This window comes from Cenococcum geophilum (assembly GCF_001692895.1).
Source record: "Cenococcum geophilum 1.58 unplaced genomic scaffold K441scaffold_39, whole genome shotgun sequence".
Lineage (NCBI taxonomy): Eukaryota > Fungi > Ascomycota > Dothideomycetes > Gloniales > Gloniaceae > Cenococcum > Cenococcum geophilum.
In genome coordinates this window covers 182755-199677 of record NW_027137597.1, presented here as the reverse complement: position 1 = coordinate 199677, position 16923 = coordinate 182755, and the positions used below count along the sequence as shown (strand labels likewise).

General features: G+C 35.8%; 1 protein-coding gene across 1 annotated transcript; it reads right to left on the bottom strand.

The window, feature by feature from the left end:
* Nucleotides 1–6492: 6492 nt before the first annotated feature.
* On the bottom strand, nucleotides 6493–6717 carry K441DRAFT_574747 (uncharacterized protein; the record flags this gene model as incomplete). Its single annotated transcript, XM_067644113.1, has 1 exon — nucleotides 6493–6717. A coding segment is annotated over one exon (225 nt), but the record flags the coding sequence as incomplete, so codon positions are not given.
* Between the last annotated feature and the right edge of the window lie 10206 nt (nucleotides 6718–16923).

The following is a 16923-nucleotide window of genomic DNA, read 5'->3' as shown; positions in this document are numbered from 1 at the left end:
GTAGATAATATACACGTATAGAGGGATAACAATATGCTACGAGGAACAAAAGAATGTTTAATTAGAAGTTTTGCGTTTTGTTATAATAATATATGCTAAATTTATAAAGACGCCAAGTATGGCGTAAGCTATTAGCTATAAGAGCCAACACCTATAGGATGTAGAGGAATTAACGAACTAGTTCGCAGATCGGATATTAAGGACGATAAATTTAACCCAGGCGAAATATTTTATAATAATAAGGTAACAAGGACCGCTTACTAGGAGCAAGTAAACCTTAAAGATATTATACCGGAGGTAGAGGATGATTCTACTATAGAATAGGGAATATTAGTAGGGATTGAAACCCTACTAGATATGATATCTATTGCTTTATGAGACGCAAGAGAAGTAGGATAGCGAACTACTTTAGCACTCGATAAAGGTAAAAGGCTAAAGGCTTAAGATTCTTAAAACGAGATAAGAGACGACTAAGATTCTTAAGACGAGATAAGGCACACCTAAGGACCTATAACAGACGAAAACCGATGAAGTAGGGCAGTAGCTTAGTTTAGAAATATACGAATGAGCTTAGGATAGAGTTTTCCACAGACATAAGACTTTTAAGACGAGATAAGTGAGACCTAAGACTCTTAAGATGAGATGAGGACACTATGGACGCCTAGTTAGACTAAGGCGGGAGCTAAGCTTAAGTTAGAAGCAAGCTTAGGATTAAAGAATCTAAGGGACTAAGATTTTAGAGTATAAATGAGGGCACCTATAGATAAGAGGTAAGGAGCTTCTTTATAGATTAGAGAATTTGTAATATAAACAGTAGCTAGACTAGGAGATAGATATATAGACCTAGAAGACTTACTAGGGGAACACAGTGTTCAGCTTAAAGATTAAAAAGTTAATACTAAGATTAAGAAGCAGGACGACTTTAAGGATTAGAGCGCAAAGCGTAGACTAAAAAAAACTATAGAAAAGTTTAGATAAAGAATCATTATATAGCAAGAATAGAAACTAGATAAGAGATTTAGCATATTAGGACGTATAAAGGATAGAGCACTAGTATAAAGAATTACTAATAGGCTGAGAGTAGGTATACTAAGAGCTAAGTAGCTTACCGAACTAGAAAATAAAGAGGATTTAGGGATTTTAACTAGGTTCGAAGAACGATACATAAAAGGCTGTTATAATGTAGTAATAAGAAGATACTTCCTTACGGACAGACCGTATATACTCCAGCAGCTATACCAAAAGTGGTATAGGCAAAGGCACAATAATAAGTGGGAAGATTTCTATATATAGTTGGATGAAAAAGCTATCTAGGACTACCCGATTATAGAGAAGGCCATAACGCATATTAAAGGAGCCTTAATTATAATATTAAAGGATTTAGAGGAATGTTTAGAGGACTAGAGAAGTAAGAGGCGCATCTTAGTACCTGTGAATAAAGTTATAACGTTTAGATTAGTACGATAAAGGTTTAAACTTAGGGATAAAGATAAGCTAAGAGTTGACCTAAAGCACCTAGCACACTATACGTTATCATAGATTGCGTGCGTGGACGATATATATAAAATATATAAGAATCTAAAAGAAAAGAATTGGAAATACCCTATAAGGATATACTGGATAATAGACGAGTAATAGTATAGGAATGCTAAATATATGCACAGATGGCATCTAGTAGAGGTCTAAGAGGAAGGAAGTTTAGTACTTTAACCAGGAAGATTCCTTATAGAAGAATGCTTAGATGGACGACAGTAGTAAAAATGCCTAGAAAACATATGTCTATAGTATATTAAAGATAAAAAGCAAACTAGGCATTGGCTAAAAAGTAAGCTAAGTATACTAGGATTAAGCAGCTAATAGTTAGAAAAAGTAGAGGCCCACGGGACTAGGGGGAGCCAGTAGTAGAGCCTTAGACCCTTAAAGGAATTTAAGGACAACACCTAAATTTAAAAGTTAATTAGTAAGATTAGCAATTTAAAGCGCTAATAGATAGTAGAGTAACACAAAACTATATTTTACTAGCAGTAGTTAAGAGAATGGGACTACCTTATAGATAAAGGAAGTAATCTTACCTATTAGTTACGATTTTAGGAGATCTAATAACCTATAGAGGAGGGATTATTAATCTTAAAACAGGACCTATTTAGATAACTATTAAAGAAAGACAAATTAAGATATCTTTTAATATCCTACCGTTGGGACGGGACAAGGCAGTATTAGGTATGCCTTAGTTATAGGAATATAATCCAAAGATCGATTAGATTATAGGTTAGGTTAATATTAGAGATACTTAACGCCGTAAGATGTAATAATAAGCTAAGTTGGTATAGTACTAAGTAGGAGCAACCTACGAAGAAATAGAAAAAGGACTAAGTTATATACCAAAGAGATACCATAAGTATAGCAAAAAACTATAGTCACCGGAAAGTAAAAAGCTGTTAGAATATATAGTATAGGACTATAAGATAGAGTTAGAACCAGAAATAAGTCTAAAGTTCTTTCCAATCTACAAGCTTACCAAAGAAGAAGGTAGAGCGTTAAAAGAGTTTGTCTAGGAAAATTTATAAAAGGAATATATTAGACCATCGCAGTTATTAGCAGGTTATCCAGTACTATTTATACTAAAGAAAAACGGTAAACTAAGGCTATGTATTAACTATAGATAGCTAAATAGTATTACTAAAAAGGATAGGTATTCTTTACCCTTAATTAGTGAAATCTAAGACAGGATAGGTAATGCGTAAATCTTTACGAAGATAGATCTAAGATGGGCGTACCATTAGATTAGGATTAAGGAAGGCAACAAATAGAAGGCAGCCTTTAGGTTAAAAGAAGGACTATATAAGCCATTAGTTATGTAATTCGGGCTTATAAACGCACTAGTAACATTCTAGAAGCGTATTAATAGTATATTAGGAGAATACTTAGATAAATTTGTTATGGTATATCTTAACAATATTATTATCTACTTAATAACTAAGGAAGAATATAAGGAACACGTTAAATAGGTCTTAAAGAGACTACAAGAAGAACAGATACTAGTAGTAATTAAGAAATGCGAGTTCTTTACCAGGAAAACCGATTTTGTTAGATTTATTATTAAACTAGGCTAACTTAGTATAGATCTAAAGAAGATTAAGGCTATAGTAAATTGGTAGGAACTAGAGAACGTTATATAGTTAAGATTGTTCCTAGGGTTTTGCAATTACTATAGAAGGTTTATAGCGTAGTAGTTAAAGAATATTAAGCCATTTATGCGGTTAATAAAGAAAGAAGAACCATGGGCATAGGGAGAGGAGTAAAGAGAACTCTTTAAGAAAGTTAAAGAGTTATTTACCTAGGAGCCAGTTCTTAAGATCTATTAACTAGGACTAGAGACGGTTATAGAGACAGATGCATTAAACTATACACTAGGGGCGTGCTTTATGTAAAGATATTAAGATAAATAGCACCTAGTGGTATACTATAGTCGGAAGATAATACTACCGGAGTTAAACTATAATATCTATAATAAGGAGTTGTTAGGTATAGTTACAGCATTAAAGAAATAGAGAGTATTCTTATAAGGCATAGAAAAACTATTTATAATTAAAATGGATTATAAGAACCTAATAGGATTTCTAATAATAAAGGAACTTAACTAAAGACAGGTTAGATAGGCAGAGATGCTTACGGAATACTATTTTAAGATTTAGCATACTAAGGGTACAGATAATACGCAGGTAGATACTCTAAGCCGTAAAGCTAAACTATAAAATGAGGAAAAGCTATTAGGGGCTTTATTGCGAAAGGATATAGACAGATTAATTAGGTATAATTATCCGAAAATTATAGCAACTTAAAAAGATAATAAACTAGAGAAAGTCTACGAGATACTAGAAAGCTTTTAGGCGTAAAGAATTCTAAAAGCATAGCTAAAAGATTTATAGACGGATATATACAAAAATCGAAAAGCGAAGTATATTCTAAGAAGTATAGTAGAGTAGTTTATAAAGGACTTTTATAAGGGACTAACCTAAGGACACAATAGAGCTACGGGCTTAGTATTAAGACTCTAGGAGGAGTATATTATTAACGGAATCTAAAGGATAGCTAGAAAGGTTACTAAAGAGTATCTAAATTACTAAAGGAATAAACTAACGAGGTATAAGCTATATAGAGGGCTATAACCTATTAAAATACTAGAGAGACTATGGGAGGTTATATTATAGGACTTTATTATTAAGTTACTAAAATTAAGAGATTCTATTACCGGATAAGATTATAACGCGATTTTAGTAATAATAGATAAGCTTATAAAGTAGGAATACTTTATAGCATGCACAGAAGAAATCTCAGCGGAAGATGTTGCTAGAATCTACGTTAAGGAAGTGTTTATAAAATATGGAGTACTAAGTAAGATTATATCGGATAGAGATTTAAGATTTGTAGCAGTATTCTAGGAAGTGTTTTTAGCGGAATAAGGAGTTCGAGTAGTAACTTTTACCGTATATTATTTATAGACAGACGGTTAAACAGAGAGATTAAATTAGACATTAGAACAGTATCTAAGGCATTATATTAATTATGCACAAAATAATTGGGTATCGCTATTACCAGTTACGTAGTTTATATACAATATAACACCCCAAAAAGGAATAGGTATATTACTATTTAAGGCAAATTATAGATATAAGCTAAGAATATCGTTATTACTACAATAAGTAAAGAAAATGAGTAGTATAGCTAAAGAAAGAATAAAGGATTTAATAAATCTTTATGCAGACCTTATAGAGACAGCTAAGGTAGTACAGCAGAAAATAAAAAAGTACTATAATGCTAAGAGATCTAAGGGACTAGATCTTAAGGAGGGGGATAAAGTATGGCTACTACACAAAAATTTTAAGAGTTAACGACTAAGCAAGAAATTGGACCACGTTAGACTAAGACCTTTTAAAATTATATAGAGGATTTCACCGGTTATATTTAAGTTAAATCTACTAGCCAAAATAAAGATCTACCCTATATAGTATATCGCAATGCTAGAGCTAGTACGTGGGAATGTTAAGCCACTAGTTTATAAAGCAGACATATATAAAGGACAAGAAAAAGACAAATAGTAAGTTTTAAAGATTATTAATTATAAGGACATCGATAACGAGATATAATATAAAGTTAAGTGGATAGGCTATACTAAGACTACCTAGAAGCTACTAGAGAATTTAAGAAACGCTATAAAAAAGGTATAGGAGTATCGGGAGAGATTAGGTCAAGTAGCATTAATAAAGAAGAATCGCTAAAGAACGAGTCACCTAAGGGGGACCCAAGAAGAGCAGTTGCTGAACTACTCGGATCTGTTTCCTTCTCTATTAGAAGAGAATCCGTTCTTTTATTACCTAGTTCCTATAGACCTTATTCTATAAGTTTCTACTCCTTAAAATAAACCTTCTTACGGACGCGTTAAAGACGCTAAACTTTTGCAAAGGCAGACTGCTAAGCCTTAAGGGCACGAGCAGATTCTTCGAATTAACGATAGGCTTCCGCCAGCGCTGCGGCAAGATTACCCTTAAGTTTTTCTGCCTCGGATTAAATATGAGACCCTAAGACAAATCAATTAGGGAACTAGATGACTGTTAAGAGTAATAGGTCGCGTATATTTAACATTAGAGATAGAGCAAACGTTATAGGATAACTAAATATTCGCTTTAGTACACTCCAAATAAAAGGAAGATTGCCGGGATAAAGGACTTACTAACGCAACGCAAACTAGCCCCTCTTTTACACAACAAGAACACGGAGATGGTATTATCTTACCAAGAGACAATATTATAGCAATAGTATAAGACCGACGGGCTATAGAAGAAGAAAAAGGTGCTTTAGGTATTATAAGCAACGATATTAACCAAATTAATTAGACGGATATTATACCTCTAGTAAACAACCTGGAGATATTAGGTATCTTTAAGAACAAAGATAAAGAGGAGGGAGATAGTGTTACGGACGCTTTAAGTATAACGTTATAACTACTTAGAGAAGAGATGGAAGAAGCTAGTTAGTTAATATAAGCACGGTCCAGGATAAAACCCATAAAACCATATAACGAGAAATGGTAAGCAGAGTTATGTAATGTGATCTATATAATCTGTATAATCTATAAGATCTATTGCAAAGCGAATAGAGTAGACAGAGTAGACAGAGCAATAACTTTCTTAGGAGTATGGTTATGTATTTAAGGACCCTTAGTCCCTACCTAGATAGTTCCTTCCTTATAGTGATTCTTAGAATACAATTAGAGTTAATCTGTTAGGCAACCACTCCACTAGTTATTATTACGTTGTTGACTTTTATACTTGCATTTCCTACACACCTAGCCTAATAACAAGCCCATTGTAGTTCTTGCTACAAGGTTCCGTTACAAAAGATCTCTTTAAGTAATGGCTTAATCCCCTAGTTGGTATACTACTTATACAAAAGTTCCACGGGCTTCGCGATAGACGGTCGGGCCTATACTAGCTACTTAAGGATAGCCGCTAATAGACTAGCGGCATTCTGGTCTGCCTGTGCCTTATAGTTATAATATATATAAGCAACTCCAACGGCACCGGTTAGCATTACTTTTAAAAGGTAATCGATTGTGATTACTGCTATTATTATCTTATTGGCTCTAGGGATCCCGGGACAGAATAGCGTCTTATTTGGTCTATAAAGCCACCTCGTAAACTTAGGGGTATCGAGAAACTACTAACCTATTCCTTTCTGTCTGCGGCCTATAAAATTAGATTACTGAGCCGGAAAATCCGTTAGTAATATCTATCCTATAACCTTATTATGCCGTATATGGTCTTAGTCTTACCGTATTATATTAAGTCCAGATTCTATATTAGGAACGCGGTTCCAAATAAAGCCCGTATTGTCTTTAATTGCTTAAGATAGTTTGCTTAGACATATAAGCAATATTATCTTATAACGCCATTATAGAGACTTATAAGTGGTTTATCTATAACGCAATCTCTACTAGCGTCTTTAGGCGTTCTATCCTGGCCAATATACTAGTAACTTCCTCTTTACTAAAATTCTACATAAGCGCGTCGCCTGCCCTTTTTAGTCTGCCTCCGCCAGTTATCTTAGCCTACAGCTCCTTAAGCGCTTGCTTAAACTAATTAAGCGGCCTATTCTCGACTCCGAGAGCTCGAACCGCGGTATACTATAACTTATTGGAGCTTCCCTTCTTAAGTCAGAACCTTAAGCTAATAAGAAGGCTATTAAGGCTTGAAGCCTTAACGGCGCATTTTGCCCGGTCTTTTGGGGCACCCTTTATATCGTTAAGGTATCTAAGAACCTTATTAGAGAGCTAGAGAATAGTAACGATACCGGCCGTAATACTAAGCGGGTCCATATAGAAGAAAGGTATAAAGATATGGTGGGGAGGTATAGAGGCGCGGCGGCAATAAATAAAGGCACGATAGAAGACTTGGTTGATAAGCCACTCTACTAAAAGAAGAGGGCGACATCGCGTAGATATATTGAGCATAGCAAGGCTAAACAGCGTATCGCTACGCTCACCTCGCCTCATTACTTGCGCTACAGATTAACGCTAAGCATCCGCGTACGACTGCGCCTTCTACGCAGGTATTGTATTACGTGCTTGTAACGAAATTAATATAAAGAATGATATAAATTTAGTTACTAAGGCGCTTATACCTTGCCGGCGCTAGTAGGGAGGGTAGCCGACCCGCTCCGGCTATACCCTTATCGAGATAGCGGAATATATATATATGGAGAGCGTAACTAATATATTAGATATAAGGGGGTAATATAAGCGGGCCACTAGCGCTCCCTATAAGCGTCTTCTACTAGTGCTTATATCGCCATATAGCCACATTAAAACAGGTGCTTATTTAGTATTTTATAGGGCCTCTATCTATAGTATATTGCCTATATATTCTAGTAGCTTCTTTACCTTTATAATTTAAGGATTACTACTTATAAGCTATACGCGATATAGCTAAAACCATGCCAACACTAGTAGGGAGCGCTAGTGGCCCGCTTAGGTAGCCCCCTTATAGCGCCGAGCGGTGTAGCGGATTAAGCCCCAGCTATATATAGCGAATTTAGCGTTTATGCACCCCACCAAACAACTTTAGGGCAAAGAACCAGAACTTTGCCCCTAACTTATATTGGCTTTAAGCAAGAACAGCCTCTAATAAGAAGCCAATATTACACTATACTAGAAGTCTTCCGACCGTTTATATAATCACAGTAATAATAAATATCGCAATTACTACTGTTATAGTACGTAATATAGTATAAGATTATATAATCGCGGCCACGCGCTGCTAACTGCGTAACTTACTCGCAACAAGATCAATAACAACCTATAACTATCACTCGCATATACCATATGCTGTAATACCCCGCCAGTTAGTTCTCCTATAGCTTATAAAATTACTAAATTCTACTAATTAGGAACAGAGAGGAAAGAAGTATAAGAGATATCCTCTTGCCAAACGCTATCTAAACGCGATAAATTACCTTCTAGCGCGCACGCCCTCGCCTTTAAAGAGACGTAAAAGATAAGACACTAATATTCACGGTAATAATACTAAGAATGCTCCACGGCCTTTTAATCCGATAGTTCTATTATCCTTACAAGATAATACTTCGCAGCACTTAACCTCTTCTACTCGCAGCTCCACTATATCCCCGCGGTCTCGAAGTCCTACTAAAGGAATTATACCTTTTACATATCTATATGGCCTATTTAATAATATTCGCTACGGGAGAATAGGTTATTTATTATAACTTATATAAGTTTTCACTAGGCTTTAAATATTATCCTTAAAACCTAATTCTAGGACCCTCTATTTTTAGCTAACCGTAATTAGGGGATCCTAGTTATGTCTGGAAAATAGCCACGTTTAAAGAATTATCGGATGCCTAATTAGCCTAAAATAACCAGTCCTCTTAGCAGCGCCAAATAGGAGAACCACATCTAGAGAACAGCTACGTTTAAAGAACAACCATATTTAGAGAACAGCCACGTCTAAAGAACAGCCACGTCTAGAGAACAGCCACGTCTAGAGAACAGCCACGTAGAGGGTAGCTATGTCTAGAGAATAGCTAACAGCTACGTCTAGAGAACAGTCACATCTAGAAAGTAAGAACGCTACGTCTAACAGCCATATCTGGAATAGCTACGTCTAGAGCAATTATATTTAGAAAATAACTAGTTTAACAAACGGTTATATATAGAGAATAATAGTCTGCAGAAAGTTATAACTAGTCCAAATTTTACCTAGTTTGCCTTCTTTCCACTACGCCTAATATATCTCATTACCATAGATTTAAACGCGGTACTTTTGTTAACACAGCCTTAAGAAGAAGTTTATAAAGCGCCTCTAAAGGCAAGCATAATATAAAATCTATAATCTAATATAATTAAGATAGCAGAGGTTTTATATAGAACATAATTAGCAATTTAAAACGCTTGTAAATAAAACCTTTATAGCATTTAGAGCTGCTTTAGCACTTTCTTTTATAGTTAAGCTCTATTAAGAAGTAAGTATAAGGATACTTTACGTATAAGATATAAGGGCATTACTTACAAGATATAATCTATAGTTTAGCGCTAGACTTCTGGAGGAAGGACTTCTATAGCTGCTAAGACTTATTGTCTTCCGTTCTAAACGGGAAATCGGCCAGAAAATCTAGCTCTGGGTAACCATCACGTGGATTTAATAGCTTACCTTAGTAAGCTTAGACCGTAGAATCAATTAGCGGATATTGCTAACCTTTTTAGTTAAAAAGTTAATTCTATAGTATGGGAACTATAAAGCTTATTAACCCAAGTTTATAAGTAGTCTATTACTTTTAAGTCCTAAATTTTCAAACTCTAATTATAATTAACCACTCTATTATATTTCAAGCAGAGGGCTCTATATTAAAGCTCTGCAGTCTAAGTATATACTATATTTATAACCAATATAATCTTAATTACGAACTATAAAAGCTATATTAAAAGTCTTTAACCCAAAAGCCTCTATATTAAAAGCCTCTAAATAAGGGCCTATTAAGTATAAACTCGGGTCAAAATTTTCATTAGCAGACCCCCGACAATTTACATATTGCTTTTAGTTTACCCTATATATAAGGGCAGATCTAAGCAAGCTAAAGGGAGATAAAGCCTTAGGGGAATAATCCCCTAGGGGAATAAAGCCCTAGGGGAATAAAACCATAAGGGAGTGGTAACGCAAGGGCTTTAAAAATCGAGTATTTAGTTCTAGGTGTAAATAAAGGGCTATTTTTAGCTTCTAAGAGGGTCCTAATTTTAGATATTTCGAGAGCCTAAAATTAGGTCCTCCATTTTTAGGGTCTTCTCAATCCCCTAAACCTCCTCGCTCCTATCTTTAACCTTTACTTTTCCTTTTAAGCAAATAGCATAAAAAATCCCAATTAAGTAATAAAATTTCCGTACAGCTTTCTTATCCCACTAGTAAAGTCATTAAGAAAACGCCAAGCATCTACGTAATACATCTCTTAGCTAAGACAAGACGCTACGCTAAATCTATAGGGCTAGTACTAATCCCTGCGGAAGACCCGCCTATAGGAGCGCCTATACCTTTAAGCGCGTAAAACTAGCGCACTAACTAGCGTATATATAACCCGGAGGATAAGCAGGGATATAACTATAATAATAATTATCCTACTTCCCGGAGATCTAAGTTCGTTTAATATCTAAAGATAAGACACGTATATAGAAATTAACTAGATACACTAGTATCTACTATATAGCTAAGATAAAAACCTCTCCAGATTCTATTACGCATTCGTCACAGTCGCCTTCTAACGCAATCTCGTCCTCCTCTAGCTCTACCTTAATAATGTCTTTAATCTCACTTTAGAGATACCTCGGCCTATTACACCTTTCCCACTATATTTTCTTGGCAAGCGTTATCTTATTAATTTTATTCCCTATAAACTATCTATAACGGACCTTATAATACTATACTACGTATATCTACTCGCCCGGCGCTATAAACTGTCTTTACTTATCTTCTATACAACCACAAAAGCCACTAAGCCTAGGATCTGCTATATTACTAAACAGTATAACTACGCCGAATACTATTAGCGCTATCAATACTAGTATCGCCAAGTTCCTACCAGCAGTGCTTTACCCCTAATAGCACTTTATAAACCCTTTCTAGAAACCGTCCTACCTTTAATATTTAAGTTATCGTAGACGTTAACGGAGGTTACTACTATACTAGTAAAAAGACTAGCAGCAGCCAGGAAATATAGCTCTTAGGTAAGAATATACTCAGTAAAGTGTTTATATAGACTATTGTTACTATATAGCTAATATTAACTGCTAAGCGTATAACTGTTCTAGATTTGCGTCTACTAGAATAGGCCTAACCTATATAAGAGCAAAATAAAATATAAATCTTGGAATTATAAGCTAACACAAAAACTTGCAGAAATTAAAAAGGGTAAGATAAACGAGGATAATAAGTTTACTAAGGAAGTTAATCGGAATTTTACGGCCTACTGTATAGTTAGCCTATTTACCAGTTAAACCCACTAACTAGTTAGCCCATTTACCGGTTAAACCTAATAACTAGTAGTTAGCCCGTTTACCAGTTAACCCTAATAACTAGTTAGCCTATTTACCAGTTAAACTTATTAACTAGTGGTAAGTAAGCCTATTTACCAGTAACCCCAATAACTAGTTAGCCTATTTACCAGTTAAACCCATTAACTAGTTAAACCTAATAACTAGTTTATCTATTTGCCAGTCAAACCCAATAACTAGTTAGCCTATTAGTTAAACCCATTAACTAGTCAACCCAATTAACTAAGCCCAATTAACAGCCCTATTTACCAGTTAACCCCATTTAAATAATTAAACTCCACTCGACTTAATTGCAGAATTATGGATTAAAAATATCCTATACATAGTATTTGCCAGTTATTATAGTACTGCAAATATAGAATTTCATTATAATTTTATGGGAGGAGGTTAGTTTAATAATTTATAGTCCTATACTTAGCTCTACAGAACGCACGCCCTTTTGGCATATAGGTAAATAGACGTTTAAAATCTAGCTACCCTTTCTCTTTCTTTACATTTATTCTTATTAATAGTTAGTGGCGGTATATTGCTTAACTATACTGTCCATTGGCTAGTAATATATATACACCCTCTTGTTAATTCCGGTTATTAGCGCAGCCATATCTATACGGCCTTACTTTCCCTTAAACAGCAAAAATACCAAAACTTCCCCTATAAAAAGGCCGTATAGACGTAGCTACGCTAATAACCAAAATTAACAGAAGGGTGTATATTTCAATAAATTTGCGTTACGTAGCTTTAGTATAACATAAACACATAGAATACTTACATTATTAGGGGGTATATAGATATATATAAGCGACCTTAAATCCAAACGTATACTAGGATACTATCTTATCCGCTATAAATAATAGGGCATAGCGCCAAGCAGGCTATTCCACTATAGGTTTAATTAGTAAGCATCCTAAGAGGATATTTCCCCTCTAAATGCCCCGGCCAAGAGCTTAAATACTATTAAATATTTCGCTAAAAATAACAGGGCTATATAATAGGAAAGGCCACTAGAAATAAATTACTCTTAGGGTAATACTCTTAGGCCATAAGTTGCTCCTAGGCGCTGCGGCCGTATACTTTCTATAGGTAGCATATTTCTTTAGCCGCATAATTTTTATAGGCTGCCATTACTAGCACTTAGCTCCTAGTTATCTAGGTAGAGCTTCTAAGAGGGCTTAATATCTAAGAGATTTAATCTTAGGAGAGCTCTTAATTTAGGAGGGCCGATCCTAGGAGGGATATAATCCTAGGAAAAATAATTATTCCGTTATAGGGTGCTATAGAACTTTTAAGAATATATTTCCTAGAAACCTAAGGCTCCTAAAAAACTAATTCTCCTAGGAGCCTTAGGTTCCTAAGAGCTTAATCCTAAATCTAGAACTACTAGAAGACCATTACTAGGGCTTAGCTACTTAGACTTAGAGGCTCCTTGGAGAATTAATCCTAAAAGCCTAAGGCTTCTATAAGACTAAAAATAGAGCCTTAATTTAAGCCACGGAACGCATAATCCCCTACACTATACCCCTATTATATAACCTAAACTACTTAGCCCTTTCTATACGGGCTGTTAGGATTAGTATAAACATTTATATACCAAGTATATCCAGAGCATTAATTAATTCTTAGCTCGCAATGTCCTCTAAATAAAAAGCCATTAGGATATTTATAGAACGAGGTCGTCCTTAATAGCGATGTTCGTCAGGTACTTATATCTCACATTTAAAAAAGAAAGCAGCACCCTATTTAATATCCTCGCTATTTTAATATAATACTATTGCTTATAGGGGAATATAATAAGTGACTAGGTACTTATCTCTAATACTTACCTCTACGCCCTTAGGCACGTGTAAATGCAGGGTTCTTTAGATTTGCCTCTAAAGTACATTTCCACTTTTAAACCTAAGTATATAGGATTTTAAAGTGAGCTATAACTAAGCGAACATAAGCTATAGTAGTGTAAAATTAAGTAAGCCTAAGCTAATTAGGACCTAGTTTTCAGTCCTATTTCTATAGGGTTCTACCTAGTTCTAGGCCCCTTAAGGCTACTAGGCTCTAGGTTCTAGCCCCCAAGTCTTAAATAAACTTACCCTTTATTACGACTAAAGACAATAGCTTGTCGGCGTTTCTAATACTTACACTACCCGCCCTATTATAAATAGTTAGCGCCGCACAGTCCTCGTAGTTCTTAGCAAGCCTTATAAAACTTCATACTATACTTCTATATAATCTCTTCTAAGACCCTATATCAGTTATCAGCCCAAAGTGCGAAAATCTACTATAGTATGCACAAAAATTGGAGTCCGATTCGCAAGTAATTGTATAATAAAAAACTTAAAATTCTAATCTCTTTTAGACGGAGTGGTTCCTTTGGAATTTATAGCTAGTTTAGCTATACTAGCCCTCCTAATAGGGGGTATGGACCAATATATAGCTATATAGCGTTATATTATTACTCCACTTCGCTCTACTTTACTTCACTTTACATACCTACCTACTTCACCTTACTTTATCTACCTTACTTCACTTTACTTACTTTTCTTCACCCTGCCATTTAAGCCTTTCTATAGATAGCTCTATAGCTCCTACCCCTACGCTTATAAACCACACCAGCCTTATCGCCGTGCTTAATAATAGGATTTAAAGGGTTTTAAGCGGATTCTTCCCCCTAGAAGATCTTAAGGAAAATAGGCTATTAAAGGTAGTAGCTATCGTTAGGGAGGACCTAGATACAATTATTAGCAATAATTACCGTAAAAAAGCCAGGACGATCCTTATTAAGCTCTTATCCATTTCCCTTAAAGTCTTCTTCCTATATGCTATCGGCACCACCCTAGATACGCTTAGCAAACTACGCTAGAACCTACGCGGCAAACGGGTACGTACTATAACTACCAATACCTACGCCAATACTATCTCTAATTGGTGGCGCACTATAGCCAAGTTAGAGGGCCTAGCTCAGGCGATTAAGTACTACGCCGCTCGGCTTCCTGCACCGCTAAACTGGCTAAAAAGCCTAGACTAGGAAACAGAACGCCACGACGATCTACCCTATAGGGCGATACCGTAGGGAGAAGTGTTTCTAATAATACCCCTATACAACCTACTGGATTTTTTAAAGGATAAATACACGGACGCACTAGTGCAGATTAACTACCTATTTAACGAGTGCTCTTTACCCTCTATTAAGTTTGGACCGGCGGAATAGGGTATAAAGATAGAGTTCGGCCTAGGTATTATAAAGGCGGTTATAGAGCACGGTATATAGAGGGAGGCTACCTATATTCAGCCAGCGGAATAAAGCTAGTAGTGTATTTTATTATATTAATATAAAACAATACGTCGGCCTGCCTAGTATTATACACTAATTGCCAGCATCTACAACAAGGAGGAAATGCTCATCCTTAAAATACCGCCCCATCTCTACGTTTTCCATTTTAACATTGCTATACATCTCGCCGCCTACCCACACCACGCCATTCTCGCTATATACCCTAACCACTACGCCGCAGAGCTTCCACCCCTACAGCAGGCCCTTTTAAAGAGAGGAAAACTGACCTATCCTAACCTCCTAGTCTCTAAGCATTATAGGGTCGGTAAACGGGAACTAGCGTACTAATTATTAGTGCTCTTATAAGGGGAAGGGGTATATAAGGAATAGGGGTTTAAGATAAGACTTACCTTATCTTAGATTAGCTGCTAAAGCGCCATATTATTCTATACAATATTATTTACAACTGGCGTCTTTCTATCTATACTAGGACGTAAAAGCGAATCTTATTAACAGAGTTTTAATAGCCGCCGCTGCAGGTCTATGGCCTAGTTAGTTAGTAATATTTTATATATAGAGGTAAACCCTAAAGCGACTACAACCCCGTAAAGATTAAAAGTTTTAGATATAGTTTTACTAGTAAAACAAGCACCTTTTAAAAAGTCCTAACGGAAAGGCAACTACTTATATAGCTACCTGTAGTAAACTTTTACTCTACTAAGTAGGGCGATATATATACTAGACAGGCGCGATACTAAAGGTATAATTAGGTCGGTTAGGTAAAGTAAAGTAAAGTAAAGTAGAGTAAAGTGTAGGAGAAGGAAAGTAGTAGTATAGGGGGGAGGGGGGCATATGCCGTACTATAGGGGATAGAAGAAGTAAAGTAAAGTGCGAGTATATAAAGTAAAGTAAAGTAAGGTAGGGACCTACATTATTAACGAATTAGTAACGTCCGGCTTTAGCCTTATACATTCTAGCTATAACAATAGGCTGAAAAGCCAGCTAGCGAAGGCCTTAAGGATTTAAGAATCCTTCTCTGCTAGGTAGATCCTAAATCATTAAGCTTAAACCTTACCTTTTATAGTACCTAGGGCAGGGTATATCCCTAGCATTAGCTCACCTTACTTTAGTAGTAAGACAACCGTAATACGCCAAAGATACTGTATATGGACGTTCTATATCTTATACCTACTAAAGGAAGCAAGATTAAGTAGTTATAGTCTAGCTATCTCTACGTTACGGAACTGCCAGAAAGGGGTTCTATAATTAGCAGTCGCATTTAAAAAGGTATATATTTCCTACGGCATTTTAAAGCTTATATCCCTCATCAGAGTCTGCCATAAGCACCCTATTTATTATTAAATGTCAGACCACACCTTTACGTCCCTTATACCCGCGAATGCCCTCACTAGGCTAGTATTTAGCAACATCTATAACGCCCTTACGTCTCAGCGCTAGAATAACTAGGCAGATAGCACTTAAGCCGCCCTTTACTATATACTTATTAAGCCCAAGCAGATATATAATAGTAAGATAGTTTGCCTTTAACGCGAAATAGAACGCACTAAATATAACACTAATAGCGAAGTAAGCAAAACCCTTACGGAGCCAGATACCAACACTAAGGAGCAGCTTTAAAAGCTCGGTATAGTCTAGGTCGGCTGTTATCTACTAGGGCTATAGTCTCTACTAGCCATACTAAAGAGGGGATAGGCGGCGGGAAAGGGCCCCTTAGAAAACATGCCTATTAACCTACTCCTCTATACTAGGTCTTTTATAAAGTCGCACAATATTAACCTCCAGAACCCCTATATACGGTTTAACTTCTTTCCTAAAAACAAGGGCCTTTATATTATAGGCTACTCTAAGTCTCTATTAGCGCAGCTAATAGTTAATGGCGATATAGCTACGCGGTAACCGTATTACTTAAACCAGTATAATATAAAGATACTGCTCGACAAGCTTAAATACCACTTCTAGTAGACGGAATTCGCTACTAAAGACAACTTTAAGGAAGCGCGCAGACGCTATATAGCTCGCGCTCTTA